This window comes from Panthera uncia (genome assembly GCF_023721935.1).
Source record: "Panthera uncia isolate 11264 chromosome E2 unlocalized genomic scaffold, Puncia_PCG_1.0 HiC_scaffold_19, whole genome shotgun sequence".
Taxonomy (NCBI): Eukaryota; Metazoa; Chordata; class Mammalia; order Carnivora; family Felidae; genus Panthera; species Panthera uncia.
The window spans coordinates 7,885,263-7,900,354 of NW_026057588.1; the positions used below are offsets into that span (position 1 = coordinate 7,885,263).

Below are 15,092 nucleotides of genomic sequence, written 5' to 3' on the forward strand. Positions count from 1 at the left end.
GAGAGAGAGAGAGAGAGAGCTTGAGTGAGCTGGGGAGGGGCAGAGAGAGGGAGGCAGAGGATCTGAAGTGGGCTCTGAGCTGACAGAAGAGAGCCTGATGTGGGGCTCGAATCCACGGGCCGCGAGATCATGGCCGGAGCTGAAGTCAGATGCTTAACCGACCGAGCCACCCAGGGGCCCCGATTCAGTGAACTCTTGCCCATAACATGCTACTATAGGGTCTGGCTTTTGGTGTCCCCGAGTAAACATTAGCCTGTATAGTTACCATATTTCTACCTTGCTGACCCCCAGCTTCCTTTCTCCCTCAGTGTGAAGCCATTCTCACAGACACCGTTCTCGTTGTCACTGACCCCCCCATCTACTGACCTCCCAGGTAAGAGTCTGCTCTCCACCTTCCTTGTCTCCCCGCTCTCCTCAATCCCGGCTGCCTTTCCTTCCCCTTCCATTAATCAGGAAACGCATTTCTGTATAGGTCCAGGTCTGAGGAAAGCTGAGTGATAGAATTTGTAGTGGTTAATATCGTGGCCTCTGAATCCGGAGACGCTGGGTTTGTGTTCTGCCACTTGCTACCTAAAGGACGTTGAGGAGGTGTATTAGTCAAGATTCTTCCAGCTGCAAGTGGCAGACACTCAAATCAAGCTCGATGACACAAAGAAAAAGAAAAAAAAAAAAGAGTTTGTTGGCCTAGGTAACTGATATTTCAGGAGTTGTGGCTTCAGGCATGGCTGGATCCAGGGGCTCAAGTGGTAGTGTCAGATTTGCTTGGTTCTGCTTTCCCCTGTGGTGTGTGGTGGCTTCATTGCCAGGCAGGCTCTGCCCACCTGGCAAGAAAGACGGCTTCCGGAAGTCCATGAGGCTTTGGTCCTAAGAACTCACACTGGTGAAAGAGAACTCTCAGGTTCCACAGATTCATCAATTCGAAATGCCTTTGGCTGCAAGTAACAGAATGCCCAAGTTAATAGTGCCTTAAGTAATAAAGGCTTTAATGATTTCACCTAACAAGGAGTCTGGAGGTGGGGTGCTCCTGTGCTGGCTCAGCAGCTCAGCAATATCAGACCTGGCATCTCTAGAGGTCCTTTGGCCTCTTATTGTCCCAAGATGGCTGTTGTGATTCCAGGCATCATGTCTCAAGCGGCACTTGACCAGGGCCAAAAGCTTTCTCCTCCCCAAGTTCTGTCTTTTTTTTTTTTTTTTCAACATTTTTTATTTATTTTTGGGACAGAGAGAGACAGAGCATGAACGGGGGAGGGGCAGAGAGAGAGGGAGACACAGAATCGGAAACAGGCTCCAGGCTCCGGGCCATCAGCCCAGAGCCCGACGCGGGGCTCGAACTCACGGACCGCGAGATCATGACCTGGCTGGAGTCGGACGCTTAACCGACTGCGCCACCCAGGCGCCCCTTTCTGTGTTTTTCATTCAGGAAGAAACTCCTTCTCAGAAGCCCCTCAGCAGATTTCCCCTAACGTCTCATTGGCCAGGACTGTGTCACATGGCCATCTCTAGTTGCAAGGGAGGCTGGGAAAGTGAGTATGTAGCTTTTTTAGCTTCTAAGCGGAGGCAGGCAAGAGAGAAGAATGCTTGATGTATTTAATACATGTTAGCAATTTTTGTTGTGCTTTTCTTTTCTCTTTCTCTAGGGTACGAGCCCCCCCCAAGCCCTCTCACCCCCTGCCCTGCCCCCACCTGCCCCGTCACCCCCAGCCTGGCAGGCTCGGGCCCTGGGCACTGCCCGATTGCAGCTGGTAGAGTTCTCAGCCTTTGTGGAACCGCCGGATGCAGTCGACTCTGTGAGTGCAATTTTAGAATAGTCGCTGGCGGGGGGTGGGGGGGTGGGGGTCGGAATGCAGAGAGTTATAGGGAGGGAAAGCATAACGCGGTGGTTCTCAAACTTTAGCAGGTATCAGAATAACATGGAGGGCTTGTGGAAACACAGACTGCTGGGCTCCACCTTCAAATTCTGATGCGGTAGAGTCTGGTGTGGGGCTTGAGAATTTGCATTTCTAACCCTCTCCCAGACATTTGTTGATGCTGCTGGTCTGGAGACCACACTTTGAGAACCACTAGCGTGGAGGGACTGGATGGTCATGGGGTCATGGTTAGGTTGCTCAGAGAAACTCCCCAGGCTGTTGCGTGTTCACTCGGGAAACATTTTTGAGTGCCTACTGTGTGCCAGGCTTTGTGGTGGACCCTGGGAACCTGGAAAGGCAGGTCTTGTTTCTAGGCCTGAGCTTTTCCTGGCCTAGGATGGAGACAGATGCCATATTAGTCAGGGTGGGCTGACTGTTAGAAGAAATAACCCTAAACCCTCAGGGAATGAACATCCTAGAAGTTTCTCTCTCCTGTAACATTTCCATGTAGGTGTCCAGTAGGAGGCTTCCACACAGTGATTTCGGGAAATTCCAGGCTCCTTCCATTTTGTGGTTCTGACATTTTCTAGGGCTTCAGAATCTGCTGCTGGACTCCCTGCATCTGGCCAGCAGATGGTGGAAGGGAGAGACTCAAGAATTGTGCAGGAGGTTTTATGGATCTGGTTTGGAAGTGGCAACTATCAGGTTCTGCTCGCATCCCATTGGCCAGAATTTAGTCATGCGGCCACACCTAACTGCAAAGGAGTCTGGGAAGTGTAGTTTTGCTGCGTGAAAAGGAACAGGGGTTTGTGAACACATAGTAGTCTCTGCTACAGCCAAATAAACACCAATTGCTGGGTATGGTGGTCCTCTAAAACCCAAGTTAGATCAGGTTGAAACCCTCCCATCTCACTTGGAGCAAAGGCTAAAGTCCTCTCAGTTGCCCACAGGGCTGTGCACAATCTGACCCCCATTCCTGCTCTGTCCTCGCCTCCTGCCCTCATACCCTTGCCCACTCTGCTCTAGCCACACTGGCTTCCATGCTCTTTCTCAAACACACCGGGCCCACTCCTGCCTCAGGACCTTTGCATCTGCTATTCTTGCCACCTGGAATATGTTTTCCTCAGATAGTTCCCACATTCTCCCTCCATTCACTCAGGCCTTTGCTTGTCTTCTCAGATTGGCTTTCCCAGACCACTTCATGGAAAATACCAGCTGCCATCACTCTTGACCCTCTTACTGTGATTTTTGGGAATTTTTTTCAAAGAAGTTGTCACTCTCTGAGATTTATATTATCTGTGGGTTGAGTTTTAAATTTTTCTTTCTTTCTCTTAAGCTGTTTTTTTAAAGAGTTTATTTTGAAGTAATCTCTACACCCAACGTGAGGCTCAAACTTATAACCCCAAGAGTCACATGCTCTACCGACTGAGCCAGCCAGGGACCCCTAAAATTTTCCGTCTTTGCCAGCGGACTCCATGAGGCCAGAAATTTTGCCTGGTAGCCCTAGGGGCCAGAATAGTGCCCACACAGTAGGTCTCTCAGGAGATGTCTGTTGAATATTGAATATGTGCTGGGATAGGGGAGGCTCAAGTCTTTGTGGGTGTACAAAGGAGTCATTCTGCCTGGGAAGTTAGTGAAGGCTTCCTTGAGATGACAACAGTTCAGTTGGGCTTTGAGGGTTACATGGGAGTATACCACGTGCAGAACTTTATGTTCCAGAAAGAGCATGAAGTTCGCAGGAAAACAAATAATTGAATATGGTGGGGGCTGGTGAGGCTGCCGATAGGTGGGCAGGTGCTGGTTCTGGAGGACCTGGCATTGCCAAGCTAAGGGACCCAGACTTTCTCCTGAGTGTGATGGGGAACCATAGAAAAGAGAGGTCCCATCTGATTGCTCAAGCGAGGCTTTCAGGAAGAGGTAGATTTGCATAGTCTTGGGCCTTAGAAGATGGAGGGAGGACTTGTATTGAAAGAGAAGATGGGGGAAGGTAGGAGAATTTCAGAATACGGATAAGAAGTGATAAGAATGGAGAGATGGGGAGTCTTGATCTGGGCTGTGTGGATTCTATCCATCCATGCATCCATCTTTCCATCCATTGACTGAACATTTGTGAGCATCTATTTGTGAGAGCCTCCAGGTTGGGGGGTGTGGGCTTTGTCCTGGGTGCTCTGGGGAGCCACGGAAGGGTTGTGAGCAGGGGAGGTCCAGGGCTCTGGGAGTCTGTAAGGGATGACCTGGAGAGTAGAGATCGGAGGCTGGGAGGCCAGGGAGGAGGCTGGGGTGAGAGTGGGAGAGGACAGGGCAGTGGGGATGGAGAGCAGGGGACAGGGCTTGGGGACTGAAATATTGGGGGGCAGAAGGGAATGGTGACAGTTCTGGGGAGTCAGGCCCAGCATCTGGGTGGACGGTGTGAAACAGCTAGTGGGTTGCTGGGGGTACAGTATGGGATGGGCTTGAGCAAGTGAGCATCTGTCACTCCTCATTTATGGCCGACCCTTCTCAGTACCAGAGGCACCTGTTTGTACACATCAGCCAGCACTGCCCCAGCCCTGGAGCGCCCCCCCTCGAGAGTGTGGACGTCCGGCAGATCTATGACAAATTCCCTGAGAAAAAGGGTGGCCTGCGGGAGCTGTACGATCGCGGGCCCCCTCACGCCTTCTTCTTGGTCAAGTTCTGGGTGAGTTCTGCCACCAAAAGAAAAGCACTCACAAATCACGTGGCCTCTGGCTCTGAGGGAGACAAGCTCAGGCCTTACCAGTCCTCATGGCTCAGAGTGTCAGCCCCCTTGTAACAAGGAACACAGAGGAATTTTATCCCCAGGCCAGGAATGGATAGGACCCGTGCAGGCGTAGGGAGAGGACTTGGACCTCCCCGGGTCCCACTAGACTTTGCCACAACCAGTGGTGTGACTGATGTGGACTTAGGGATTGGCTTGCAACCTTCCAGACTTCCCTGCACCCCACCTGACCACGTGAAGCCTTGTTGCTAAGGAATGGTTCCCGTCCCTTAGCAAATAAGAGTCATGGAATTTGGTCTCTAAACAGAGGACAGACCCTAGCAGACCCTGTTGTTAGAGAATGGTCTTGAGGAAGTGACTGATGGAACTGGAAGGGGCTTTGTGAAGGCATTTATTTATTTATTAACAGTCATTTATTGAGCACTTACTATATATAGGCCCTATGCCAAGTGCTATGTATGTAATCATGAATAAGAGGTCCATCTTGGGTCTTTCTTAGGCCCACCTGGTTTGGTGTTCACTCTAATGGCTAATGTTATAGGGGCCCAATAAACATCGTGGATGTTTAGGGGGTGTTAACTCTTGTTAACCAGAGCTGTGGCATGATCTAGTCTCCTAGAAAGAAGCCTGCCGAGGGCTTGAAGTTCATGAGCTTTGCATGATTATAAAGTGTTCTAGTGTGTAGTGGCCCAAGGCGGCTCTGGGGATGTGCTGCCGAGGTCTTAGACGTGTTAGGACTTGAGACAGGCCTTATCAGGTCCCAGATCAGGAGAACGATCCCTAGGAAGCCCAGCAGGGGTTGCAGGGGTGCGGCTGGGAAGGTGGGAGTAGCCATTGTCAGGGTGATGGATGGAGTCAGGGCCCTGAGGAGAGGACTAAACCACCTCAGAGAGTGACCTGGTCAGGTCAGCAGCTGAGGTTAGGAAGAGGAAGAGGTGTGCTTCCCAAAAAGGTGCCCAAGGAACTCAGGCCACTGGTGTGATGAGGTTTTAGGCTTCGTTGGGCCCTACTTGGCCTAATTAATGGACTGTCTGCCCCCTTAGCTGAGGATTGGCTGAAAGGGCCTGGGAGAGTGTTCTGGAAAGGAGTCTGGCTTCCCCAGGCCCCTTTGCTAGGGAGTAGCCACTTGCCTTAGCACCCAGGGCCACGAAGTAACTCCCTCTGTGAGGGAGTCTCTGGTTGCTAGGGAGTAGCTGGCTCCATAGTAACCAGAGGTTTGGAAGGGGCTAACCTCTTGAGTTGGGGGCTCCAAGAGAAGAAAGTTGAATTCCAGGGCTCCTTTGTTGGGGGTGGAGTTACTGGAGAGAGTTATTGGACCATTTTAGGAAGCCAGACTTCTCCCATACTGATGGAAGGGTGGGTGTGTTCCAGAAACAGGCTCATGGAGAAGCAGGGACCTTGAATGCTAAGGAAGAGAGGTGGGCAAATGCAGGGCTATGGGGGGCAACCAGGCCATGGGGCAGAGTTCCCACTTTAGAGGCGTCCCCACCATTTACAGGGAACTTCCTCTCCAACTCACCTGTGCCTCCCTCCCCATCCCCCAGGCGGACCTGAACTGGGGCCCTAGTGGCGAAGAGGTAGGGGCCGGCGGCAGCAGTGGTGGTTTCTATGGAGTGAGCAGCCAGTACGAGAGCCTGGAGCACATGACCCTCACCTGTTCCTCCAAGGTCTGCTCCTTTGGCAAGCAGGTGGTGGAGAAGGTGGAGGTGAGGCTGGAGGGATAGAATTCCGGGCGGGTGAGCACCCAGCCGCCTGGCACTTTGGGGGTGCAATAGCTCACGCACTTGAGTGTCTGTGTGGTGGGGTGGGGGTGGGGGTGGGGGAGTGTTTTATCCTCTTTGGGGACTTAATGCACGGGCTGGGAGCTAATACTGAAATCCAAAGTTGCATGTAGGGGTTACTTTGAAGGCTCAAAGGTTACATGTGGTACAGAGATTTATAGTTGCTAAGATTCAGAAGGTTCTTAGGGATATGGAGGAATCTGCAGGGCAAGGAGGCTCAGGGGCCACACTTAGGGATTGCTGAGGACCTGAGGGGTCTTGAACTCAGAGGTCATATAGAGTCCGGAGACCTGGTGGACAGGTCTTTGGAGGATGTGAGGGTATCTGAGGGCCTGGAGGTTAGTGCAGTTCAGAGGTCACTGAGGCTTCAGAGCACAGTTTTGAGAGGCTGGAGGGGTCCCTGGTTTGCAGGCTCAGTGATCCCAAGTTGGATACCTGAGGGTTCAGGTCCCATCTCGGGTCACCACGGATGGAGCAATGGGAAAATGACCGCGGTGGGGAGCAGGCATGGCATCGGAGGGGCACAGAGTGGGGCTCAGTTCCTGGGGTGACCCCTGTGTCTCTCAGTCACCGTCCTCCCTACTCTGCGCCCCCATCCTGGTTCAGACGGAGCGTGCCCAGCTGGAGGACGGGAGGTTTGTGTACCGCCTGCTGCGCTCACCCATGTGTGAGTACCTGGTGAATTTCTTGCACAAACTTCGGCAGCTGCCCGAGCGCTATATGATGAACAGCGTCCTGGAGAACTTCACCATCCTCCAGGTGACGCACTGGGGCTGGGCCGGAGCCGGGGCGCTGATGTGGTGGGGAGTGCCCACGACAGACCCTCAGCCTGGGGACCCTGACACAGGGGGATCCCTCCTCATGGGAGAAACTGACCTCGAGGACATCCCGTGGTGGATCCTCAGGTTAAGGGACCTCCTCCATAGGGAACTTAACCTTAGCTCAGGGAACATGATCCGGTGGGACTCCTTTACCTCTGATATGCCATCTCATGTGAGTCCCCTCACTGCCAACAATCAAATGAAGAAACTGACATGTCAGGCATCCCTTCTCCCTACTCCCTAGGGAATGTGATAAGGTGGGGACCTCTTCCCTGGGTATCCCATGGCACCTTGGGGAGGGCACAGCGGTCCCCACTCTCCCTCTTTGTTTTGTTTTTGTTTTTTGCATAAACCCTTTCTCTTGGCCTCCTTGGCAGGTGGTAACAAACCGAGACACCCAGGAGCTGCTGCTCTGCACCGCCTACGTCTTTGAGGTCTCCACCAGCGAGCGGGGGGCCCAGCACCACATTTACCGTCTGGTCAGGGACTGAAAGGGGACCCCAAAAGTGGCTCATGCCCGGAATACCCTCCAAAAGTGGCTCGTGCCCGGAATACCCTCCTTCCAGGAAGGACCCCCAGCTTTCTTCATGCTTATTTGGGGAGGGGGCGCTGATCCCTGTTAGAGGGGATCTTACAAAGCTGGGTGGCAAAAGCTGGAAGGTTGGATGCTGATATTGGGACTTCACAGTGGTGTCTGAAAGGACAGATCGCTCCAGAGCATGGGGACTGGGGACAGGAGTGAGACAACCCTGAGGTATAGCACTGGTTTCTCAGTCTCTTAACAGGTGCCCTCCCCCAACTTGGTTCTGGATGTTTTGGGGGGGGGGGGGCTTTGATATGGTTTGTCCCTCTGTCTTTCAGCACACCCCCGTCTCCCTTTCCCAACCTGCCTCTCCTTACCACCCTCACCCTGTGACCTTAAGATCAAGATCGAATTTTGAAGGTTAACCCTTTCTGTGCCGGAGCAGAGCCAGGTGGGCCCTGGAAATATTTTTTTTAATATAACAAGAGATATTTATAAGTGGGTATTAGGGTTGTGACTTTTTCTCAGCTGGGCAAGCAGTGGGGTGAGTCTTTTCATCTCATCCTCTCTTCTAAATGAGACGTGGGCTATGCTGTGTTGCCTCCCCTCACCCGCAAAGTGTGTTGGTTCGTGTTTTGACAGAGGATAAAACTATTTTACCAAAACGCAGGGGATTTATTTGGGGTTTGGGCGAAAAATAATCCTGTGGGAGGTGCGGTAGGCCAACACATGAGGCAAGGAAATGAGGTATCTTTGGGGGCAGGAAGCTGGTGACCAGAAGCCTCAGGTCCCGCGGGAGAGGTGACAGCAGATGGGCAGGCAGACATCTGGGTCCCCGGGGAAATGAGGAGGTTGAGGACTCAATGGCTGGGGCGAAAGGGGTTGAACAAATATTTACACACCACAGGGAAGCCTCTGGGGCACTTGAAGGGGTCAGGGCGGGGCTTTGGGAAGGGCGGGGCCTAAAGGTACCGAGCAAGCCGGTCGTAGACTTGGTCCAGGTTTCTGCACAGGAATATGGAGAGCGTCATGAAGCTGAGCTATAGAGAAAGGAGACCTGGTCAGAGAGGTCCAGGGGATGTTGGCGAGGGTGATGGGGGTAGGGAGGATGGGGGTCCCGAGGGAGAAAAAGGGGTGGGGCCAGGGGCTAAAAATAAAGCCAGGAGATTTGGGTTGGGGGCGCGGTCATGGGGGGCGGAGAAGGGAGTAGAAGGTGGGTGGGGCTAGAGGGGAGCTGGGCCAGGTTGTGAAAGATGGGATCAGGGATGGGAATTTGGAGGCTTGGGGTTAGTTACTAAAGATGCGAGGGAGAGAGGGAGCATGGGAAGAAGAATAGGGTGGGGTAGAGGTGCCCAGCTGCGTCTAGCTCAGGTTTGGAGTCTGGGAAGGAGTGCGATCCGGAGATAGCCCAGGGTACTTTATTCCGGAGGCTCATCTGTCTCCGCCTCTCCCTCGGCCGCTAGTTCCACCTCGACCTCCACCTCCACGCTCCCGTTCTCAGGTTGTTCCTCGTCTTGATCCCAAAGCGGCCAGGGCCCCAGGGCCATGGGCAGCTTGACCTGTGGGGACTTGTCCCCCCAGTTGGGACAGGCGTCCGCCATGCCCCAGCCACCCCAGAGACCGCCGCTACGCCCGCTGCTGCTCAGCACACCACAGCGCCCGCCGCCTCCGCCATCAGCCCTGGGACCAAGCCCGGGGCTCGAACCATAGGCGTCCGGCACCTGCAGCTGGCGCTCCCGGCAGACCACCCTACGCAGTAGTAGCAGGCTCAGCCCCGCCACACTCACCTGCAGGGAAAAGGGAGGAATATTGCAGCCAAGAGCAGAGCGCTAGAACGCCAAGGGAGGCGGGAACGCCTACTCCCTGCGTACAACCAATCAGGGCTCACAGAAGATAGGTCTTGTGCGGAGAGGCAGAAGAGCCTGGATTGGCTGAAGCTCTATCACGCCTGCACCTTTCCCGGAGAATGGGAAGGCGCGCAATTTGGGGGCGGAGCCATCTAGGGATTGTAGGGCTAATCGCAAGTAGGGGCGGGACCAAATTACCTCAAGTAGACCGACGCCCAGACAAATGCCTACTATGGAGATGAGGTTGTTGTGCAACCACTTCTGGATGCTCCGCGCGCAGCCCTAGGGATATAGGGAAAGGTTAAAGGTAGGGTCCTCTCTGGGATTCTCCCTCAACCCCGTGCACACCGTTTTCCTTAGCCCAGCCCTCACCCCTCTTTCAGGCACCACCCCGCGTCCCTAGTTACTAGGGTTCTCTAGTCTCCACCTCGTCCGGTCCAACCCTCCTTTCAGCCTTGCTTTTTCTTTTAGGCCCCGCCCCCGCAAACCACGCCCCTTCTGGGGAGCTCCACCCCTCCTGTTGTGCCGCTTTCTCGTAGCCCCACCCTACTTGCAGACTCCTCCCAGGTCCTGCGGCCCCGCCTCCTGGGGAGCAAACCCCTACCACAGCTCTACCCGCTCACCGGCCCCTCCCCTTCCTAGCGGGCTCCAAACCCTGCCCACCTCGCTGTAGATACCGCTGTTTGCAGGGACCAGGCAAAGGTCTGTACTGTGGCGGGGCCGCGCCAGTGGTCCCAGCCGGCTGAACTGGGGGAAGGAGAGTTTCTCGAAGATGGCGGAGTCGTTGCTCGCCGATGAATTATAGCAGGAGCAGGGCACGCGGTGCATCTCTGACTCGTTGCTGCTGAGGCTGGGGATACTGAGCCAGTCCTGAGGAGAGTTCCAGCCGCAGCATCGCAGCTAGAAGAGGGACAAGAGTCAGAGAGACGTGGACTGGAGGGATTCAAAATGATTTGGGCGTTCGGGGGACTGGGTGGTGTGCATGAGGTCACGTTGGGGAGCAGAGGGCCAAGTAATGGGTGTAGGTGATGGACCACACGCGGGCTAGGCTTGGGGACGTTAGAAGAACTTGGGGTTGGTGGAGACCAATCACGGGTGACATGGGGCTGTGGGAGGAGCTGCAGAATCACGCTGTGGATGGAAGATTGGGTGGGCGGTGCAATTCAACCTCAGGTGGGGAACAGGTGGATGAGAGGTCAGGGCCACGAGTGGCCAGAGTGGAGTCTCACGTGGGCCGGGTCCTGTGAGGGCCAGAGTCACCCAGGGTTAGGGAGTGGGGTCACGCTAGGGCCTCGGGGCTGAGGGCGAATTCTTATCAGGGCAGAAACCAGAGCCTCTCCAGGGTCTGGGAGCTGGGGGAAACGACCACACAGGAGTCAGTCGAGTTGCCATCTGGGGACGGGGCCACGCAGGAGGTCGGGTGGATGGATAGGGTTACCCTTAGGGTCCTGGAGCTGGGCGCCCCGGCTTGGTCGGGGCGGAGTCTCCCTGGGACAGGGGACAGGGCTGTCAGAGTGCCAGACCTACAGGGAGGGATGCACGTCCGGGTAGGCGGGGGCTCACCCACCTGGAACTGCACGTAGTCCCAGCTCTCCTCGGCCGCCGACTCCTCCGGGTGCGCGTGGTAGCGTTGGATGGTCTCCATCACGATATCCTTCACCCTCCGCTCCAGCTAAGAGGCTAACAGTGAGGCCGGATCCCCACCCACTTCCCCACCCCCAATTTGCCCCGACCCACTCCAGCCTCTTCTGGGCTTTCTCAGTCCCATGAGGTCCCTGAGCGTCTTAAGTTGGTCTCGATTTCTCACCCAATGGCTAGCTATGTATTTGTTCCTTAAAATCTCTGCCTATCGTGTCTTTGTTTCTCCCACTGTCTCCCACGATCTCTCATTAGGTCTCTGCCTCTTTCTTGGAGCCTCTTCTTTCTCCACCTGTTTTTCTCTTTTTTTCTATTTCCCTTTGGATCTCTCTCTCTCTTGCTGTGTCTTTCTTCCTCCGTGCCTGTCATCCTCGTCGTTGAGTCTCTTCCTTCGACTCACCTCATCTCTATCTTCTTTGTGTCTGTCTCTGTGTCCCTATGTTTTTCCGTCTGCCTCTGCCCGTCACTATTATTTCTTTGTCCATGTCAGCTCTTGTCTACCTTTGTTTCCGTCTTTTTCAGCCCCCTCCCTACCCCCCTGCCCCCCCCCCCGTCCCCCACAGGAGCTTGGGAGGAGTGGGGGGAGGGGAAGCCAACCTCACCCGGGTCCGCTGAGTGGAGATGAGGATTCCTAGCGTGATCTGCATGGCAAACAGGAGCAGCAGTATCCCAAAATACTGGGGAGAGGGGGGGCAGCAGAGTGGGGGAGATCAGGCTGAGCCCCTTCCTTGGATGTGGGGCTCTATTGGAGGGGGGTGTGGGGAGGGCACTCACCAGGCCCAGCAGGCAGCGGAGCTCCTTCAGGGCCCCCACACAGCCCAGGAGAGCAAGACCCATGGTGAGAATTCCTGAGATGGCCAGGGCCTTGGACCAGATCTGCAGGGGCATGAAGGACAGGCCTGGGGGAGGTGAGAGGCAGTGACATTGGGCACGGTGCTCACAGCCCCAGGTAGCCCCATTCCCCACCCATGCAGCCACTCAACTGGGGAGCAGTATTGGGGGGGGGGCTCTTTCTCTGCGTGTCTGTCCCTGCCACATGTTGAGTCTCTGTTCCTCTCCTTCTGGGATGCTATCTACCCCTCTCTCTGGCACTCTGTTCCTCCTGAGTCACCGTCCCCTCAACACCCTCTCTAGGTCTCTGTTCCCTTCTCTCTGGATCTCTGTTCCTTTCTCCCTGGTCATAGTCTCTCCCTCTTGCTCTCAGTCTCTCTTTCCTCCTTCAGCCCCTCCTCACCCCCAAAAGTTTCAGTCCCATCACTTGGCAGTACATCTGTCACTTAGACCTCCCAAGGGGTAGGGGTGCGTGATATCTATTTCTGAGTGCTATTTTCAGGGACACATGGGAGGCATGCGTTCAACGCAGTCCTCAGTACAGGGCACACACTTATTAAACATGAGCTATCAGTATTTCGACTATTACTCCATTATTACTTTCCTATTATTATTATTATTATTATTATTATTAATGTTATATCTGCTCTTCCATTTCCTTGCTGCGTGACAGCCAGTAAGTGACGTCCCCTCCCTGAACCTCAAGAGAGGGGAAGGTTTGTGGGAGGATCTGATAAGGATCTGCACTACATCTAACACGTAGGAAGTGCCTGAAAAATGGCTATTATCATTTTTATTAGTATTCATATGCACAACTCATTTGCCAGAGGAAGGCACTGAGACTAAGAGCAGTGGGCAGGCTGTGAAGCAGAGTCTGGGACAAGGGAGACCCCGGGATGTCACTTAGGGGCAGACCGGGTCACACTTGCTCCAGGAGGCCCCTCCCAGGAGCCCTGGCCCCCTCACCTACAAAGGACACGAAGCTGGTCTTGTCAATGAGTATCCAGATGCCAAAGCAGAAAATAAGGCTGCCTAGGACCTGGAGGGAGGAGATGAGAATATGGCGGTGGGCAAAGGAGGGGGGGATATCAGGTCAGGTGGCTGTGGCAGGGGCTGGGGCCTGGGCTGGGTAGCCATGTGGCAACTCACGAAGAAGAAGAGGTTGAAAACGAAGAGGAGGTACTTGATGAGGCTGAGGCAGCTGTCCTGGGCCGACATCTTCGCCTAGAGGGGTGGGCAGCCAGAGGGGAGGGACCGAACAGAAGAGATGTTAGCAGTGGAGGAGAAGGGCAGAAAGAGGCTGTGAGAGAGGGGGAGGGAGAAAGGAAGAACACCGAGAAAGAGGAAGTTCCAGAGGTGGAGCCCCGCCCCCTCCCTCTACACCCTAGAGGTGGCTTTTTTGTCTATCTGGGCCCCTGTCGCCCTCATCTGCCCCACTCAGACACACACCAGTACCTGAGGGGCCTTGGGATTTGTGGGCACCAAGGACACGTTGGGTAGTTCCTCCCAGGTCTCCATGGCTCAGGCTGGGGGACCCGCAGGGACTCCTGATCTACTTGCACCCACCTACTCTGGGCCCCGGGGCCCCAGGCCAGCCCTGGACAGCAGCCGACCTCACAGACACTCTGACCTCACTGCCTGCTAAGCTTTGCCATCTCTGCATCCATCTCTGTCCCCTCTTCCTGGCCCTCTGTCTCTGGTCCTCCCTTCTCCGGGTCTCTGTCCTCTCTCTGGGTCTCTGGTGTCCCTCCCCCAACACCTCCCACCTCACCTTCCCGGCATCTACCCTCTCCCTCTCCGGGTTTCTGGCCCCTTCTCTCAGCACGCCTGTCTTTTGTCTGCTTATGCCCCATCCCCGCACCTTGTCATGGCCTCTCTCTCAGAGTCTGCATCCGGTTCTTGACAACAAATGTACACCACGCTGTTCCCATATGCTGGGGAAGGGGCTGGGCACCTGGGGGAAGTGAAAGTGCTTCAGTGCCCCACGTGGGAAGGTCCCTGCGAGTGAGGGGGTGGCCTGGCTGTGCCAAAACACCCAGAGGGGAAGCTGGGTCTCTGCAGTACTTCCTGCTTCTGCAGTGGGGCCCCAGCAGGGTGAGGCTGGGGAGGAGTCCGGATTGAATCTGTGACCTTGGCAGTTAGATCGAGGTCTGCTGTACTTGATGGTCTCCAGCCTCCGTAGTCTCTCCTGTTGGCCCCCACTCTTGTCAAATTGGATTTCCACCGTTGGGGATGTTCCTACCTCTTGAAGTCCATCCAGGCCCTGGGAAACCCGCCCCTCTTAGGGACATAACACCCTCTCTTTCTGAGAGATCTCATCTACCGTTTTTTTTTTTTAAGGCTCCAAATGCAATTTATTTTCTTATTAATGTTATCAAAAATCAATTCATGTTAATAGTATTCTGATTTTTGGCTCTGGACTTCCTTTCTCTCTTTCCGGTGTTATCGAGGGATAATTGACAATTGCAATTGTATGTTATTTCAAGTGTCCAACATGATGATTTGATCTACATATGCATTGTGGAATGATTGCCAAGATCAGGATAACATTTTGATCATCTCACATAGTTAACTATTTTTATTTTTTTGGTGGTGGTGAGAACACTTAATAGGTATTCTCAGCAACTTTCCAGTTTACAATACTGGATAATTATCTATAATCGCCATCCTGTATATTAGATCCTCAGAATGTATTTTTTTTTAAATGTTTATTTACTTGAGAGAGAGTGAGAGTGAGAGAGAGAGAGAGAGAGAGAGCAGGGGAGGGGCAGAGGGAGAGGGAGAGAGAATCCTAAACAGGCTCCATGTTGCCAGCGCAGAACCCTATGTGGAGCTCGACCTCATGAACCTTGAGATCATGACCCGAGTGAAATCAAGAGTCAGATGCTTAACCAACTGAGCTCCCAAGGCACCCCTGAATGTATTCTTTTAACTGAAAGTCTGTACCCTTTGATCCACATCCCCCCATTTCCCCTATTCCCCAGAGCGTGATGGTCAGGACTCTATTCTCTGTTTCTATGAAATTCTCCCCCTGCCCTGTTTTTTAATTTTTTAAATTATGTTTCTT

The 15,092-nt window shown here is 54.0% G+C and overlaps 2 protein-coding genes across 8 annotated transcripts in view; one reads left to right on the top strand and one right to left on the bottom strand.

Moving 5' to 3' along the window:
* Positions 1 to 8,610, top strand: part of TEAD2 (TEA domain transcription factor 2) — a 16,116-nt gene extending 7,506 nt beyond the window's left edge. The window contains 7 exon segments of the mRNA XM_049620986.1: positions 309 to 373; positions 1,638 to 1,654; positions 1,656 to 1,787; positions 4,351 to 4,524; positions 6,129 to 6,290; positions 6,972 to 7,124; positions 7,564 to 8,610. Of these exon segments, the coding sequence (XP_049476943.1) occupies positions 309 to 373; positions 1,638 to 1,654; positions 1,656 to 1,787; positions 4,351 to 4,524; positions 6,129 to 6,290; positions 6,972 to 7,124; positions 7,564 to 7,677 (817 nt within the window). The 3' untranslated portion in view covers positions 7,678 to 8,610.
* CD37 (CD37 molecule) lies at positions 8,004 to 14,024 on the bottom strand. 7 transcript variants are annotated; one of them, XM_049620994.1, is made up of 10 exons: positions 13,481 to 13,821; positions 13,175 to 13,249; positions 12,992 to 13,064; positions 11,969 to 12,093; positions 11,797 to 11,871; positions 11,124 to 11,228; positions 10,220 to 10,456; positions 9,755 to 9,838; positions 8,682 to 8,749; positions 8,004 to 8,576 (listed from the first exon to the last, which is right to left on the bottom strand). In XM_049620994.1, the coding sequence occupies exons 1-10, from the start codon at positions 13,541 to 13,543 to the stop codon at positions 8,570 to 8,572; spliced, it is 912 nt and encodes a 303-aa protein (XP_049476951.1). In that variant the 5' UTR covers positions 13,544 to 13,821; the 3' UTR covers positions 8,004 to 8,569. The 7 variants fall into 7 exon arrangements, with proteins under 7 accessions (XP_049476951.1, XP_049476950.1, XP_049476947.1 ...); XM_049620993.1 differs by lacking the exon at positions 8,004 to 8,576 and having other exon boundaries at positions 8,672 to 8,749; positions 13,481 to 13,824; XM_049620990.1 differs by lacking the exons at positions 8,004 to 8,576; positions 8,682 to 8,749; positions 13,481 to 13,821 and adding exons at positions 9,112 to 9,496; positions 13,887 to 14,024.
* Positions 14,025 to 15,092: the final 1,068 nt, after the last annotated feature.